At 60.9% G+C, this 2,560-nt stretch overlaps 1 protein-coding gene across 1 annotated transcript in view; it reads left to right on the plus strand.

The window, feature by feature from the left end:
- STXBP2 (syntaxin binding protein 2) overlaps nucleotides 1-2,560 on the plus strand; it is a 10,182-nt gene that overhangs the window by 5,337 nt on the left and 2,285 nt on the right. The window contains exons 12-17 of the mRNA XM_021709004.1: nucleotides 4-48; nucleotides 185-250; nucleotides 367-447; nucleotides 792-930; nucleotides 1,332-1,441; nucleotides 1,839-1,843. Of these exons, the coding sequence (XP_021564679.1) occupies nucleotides 4-48; nucleotides 185-250; nucleotides 367-447; nucleotides 792-930; nucleotides 1,332-1,441; nucleotides 1,839-1,843 (446 nt within the window). The remainder of the gene's footprint in view (nucleotides 1-3; nucleotides 49-184; nucleotides 251-366; nucleotides 448-791; nucleotides 931-1,331; nucleotides 1,442-1,838; nucleotides 1,844-2,560) is intronic.

Consider the following 2,560-nt stretch of genomic DNA (forward strand, 5'->3'; position numbering starts at 1 on the left):
GAGCTCCTGAAGACTTTCTGCGAGAGCAAGAGGCTGACCACAGACAAGGTAGAGCTGCCCGGGTCACGAGGGCATTTGGGGAGGGGGCCGGGCCCAGTCCTGATCCTGATCCTGGAGTGGGGCCTTGGGTGGGTGGGGTCCGGCCTCATGCCCGACCCCTGCCCTCTTCTCTCTGTCCCCCTAGGCCAATATCAAAGACCTGTCCCACATCCTGAAAAAGATGCCGCAGTACCAGAAGGAGCTGAACAAGGTGGGCTCGGCTGGGAGCCTCGGTGCCCCTCCCCTCCCTGCTCAACCCCTGTTCCCTTCTGCTCTCTGCCTTGGCTCCCTGGCTCAGCCTGTTATCCCACCTTTCACCTGCCACAGTATTCTACACACCTGCATTTAGCGGACGACTGCATGAAGCGCTTCAAGGGCTCCGTGGAGAAGCTGTGTAGTGTGGAGCAGGTGGGCGGGGCCTCTGGGGAAGGGCGGGACTTGTGGAGAGGGGTGGGACCTTTGGAGAGGAGGGACCTGAGTAAGGAACAAGGCCTGTAGGGAGGTGATGGCAGGGCAGGGGTGTGGCCTGTGCCTGGGCGGGCGGGGCTTTGGAGAGGCGCGACCCAGGTGAAGCATGGGGCCCTAGACAAGCTATCCCTGGACATGGGTGGGACCTTGGGACACCTGGTACCAGGATGAGGCGGGGCCTGAATGTGTTCTTGCCAAGGGCCCTGGGCTGTCCCTGCCCCTCCTCCCCGCTCCCCTCCTCCTTGAGCAGCTGCCCACTGGACGGCTGACCCCCATGCCCGCAGGACCTGGCCATGGGCTCTGATGCAGAGGGCGAGAAGGTCAAGGACGCCATGAAACTGATTGTGCCGGTGCTGCTGGACACGGCGGTGCCAGCCTATGACAAGATCCGTGTCCTGTTGCTCTACATTCTCCTAAGGAATGGTGGGCAGGGGATGTGGGGTCTTAAGATGACCCCATTCCCCGAGGTCTACAACGATCCCAGGAGCCACCCAACCCACAGGTCCCCGCCTCCACTCACCGGGCTCACAGACCCTTGAGAAGCCCTGTCCAGACCCTGGGCCCTTCCTCCACTTGCCTGACATGGGGGTCCCCCTCTGACCTGGAGAATCCTTCAGACTTGGAGCTCCCCCAGCTCATCCTGGAGGACCCCCCAATCTGCCCCTTTTGGGATTCCCTACCCAGAATTCCCCTGATATCAGAACTCCCACTCACACTAACTGGGGGTCCCCTCCGTCCACCCACGACCTCTTCACCCCACCCCAAGCCCCCTTAAATCCGGAACCCCCTGGCCACCACCTGCACCTTCCCATGCCCTCCTCCAGGCGTGAGCGAGGAGAACCTGGCCAAACTGATCCAGCACGCCAACGTGCAGGCGCACAGCGGCCTCATCCGGAACCTGGAGCAGCTGGGTGGCACCATCACCAACCCCGAGGTATGCTGGGAGCCGCCGTGGGCTCAGAGCCTGGGCGAGGCGGGGACCGGGGAGAGGACCCGGGTTGGAGCCTGGGGTGCACAGGCATGGCACGGCTCCTGGGGGCCAGAGCCCTGTGTGTGGCCTGGTCTGAGGACCAGAGAGCACCAGGGCCTGGGTCACACAGTAGGCGGTAGGGGTGGGGTGAGGTCTGGGGTGGGGCGTGTGGTCCGAGTCCTGGGGTGGGTAGTGGGTCCCCCGTGTCGGGGGGTGAGCACACTGTCAACTTGGGGCTCCCAGGGGCCTCGAGATACCCACAGCAGCCACTTCCTATGTGCGCCAGCTCTTGGCTCAGCCTCTCCTGTCTCTCTCTGGCCCTGCACACCCGCCTCCTGGACCCTGTCTCCCCATGGCTCAGGGCTCCACAGGCGCCTGCCGGCACCATCTCTCCTGTCCGGCCCTGGCCCCCGCCCTGTCCTCGTCTCTCTGTCTCCCTTTCTCTCCATTTTCTCTCTCCCCCCATCCCCATCTTCCTCTGTGTCTTTTCCCTCTGTCTCTCGTCTCTCTCTTTTCCTTCATATCTCTGTCTCACGGCCTTGTATTTCTCTCTCTGTCTCTGTCTCTTTGTGTCTGCCTTTCTCTGTCCCTGTCTTTCTGCCTCTCTGTGCCTGTCTCTGTCTCTTTTTCTGTCTCCATCTCTGTCTGTTTCTTTGTCTCTCTCTGTCTCTCTCCCCCAAATCTCTGTCCCCTCTCCTTCCCATCTCCCTGTGCCTTCTTTTCCTCTGTCTCTGTCTCTCTCTATCTGTATCTCTCTCTCTGTCTCTGTTTCTCTGTGCGTCTCTCCCCTACATCCCTGTCCCCTCTTCGTCCCATCTCCCTCTGTGACTTCTTTCCCTGTCTCTGTCTCTCTGTCTCTGTCTCTCTCTCTCTCTTCTCTCTGTCTCTGTGTGTCTCTCCCCCACATCTCTGTCCCCTCTCCATCCCATCTCCCTCTGTGCCTTTTTTCTCTGTCTATCTCTGTCTCTCTCGGTCTCTGTCTGTCTCTCTCTCTCTCTGTCTCTCTACCACGTCTCTGCCCCTCTCCGTCCCATCTCCCTCTGTGCCTTTTTTCTCTGTCTATCTCTGTCTCCCTCGGTCTCT

Source organism: Carlito syrichta, unplaced genomic scaffold, assembly GCF_000164805.1.
Source record: "Carlito syrichta isolate Samal-C Ts95f unplaced genomic scaffold, Tarsius_syrichta-2.0.1 Scaffold153894, whole genome shotgun sequence".
NCBI lineage: Eukaryota > Metazoa > Chordata > Mammalia > Primates > Tarsiidae > Carlito > Carlito syrichta.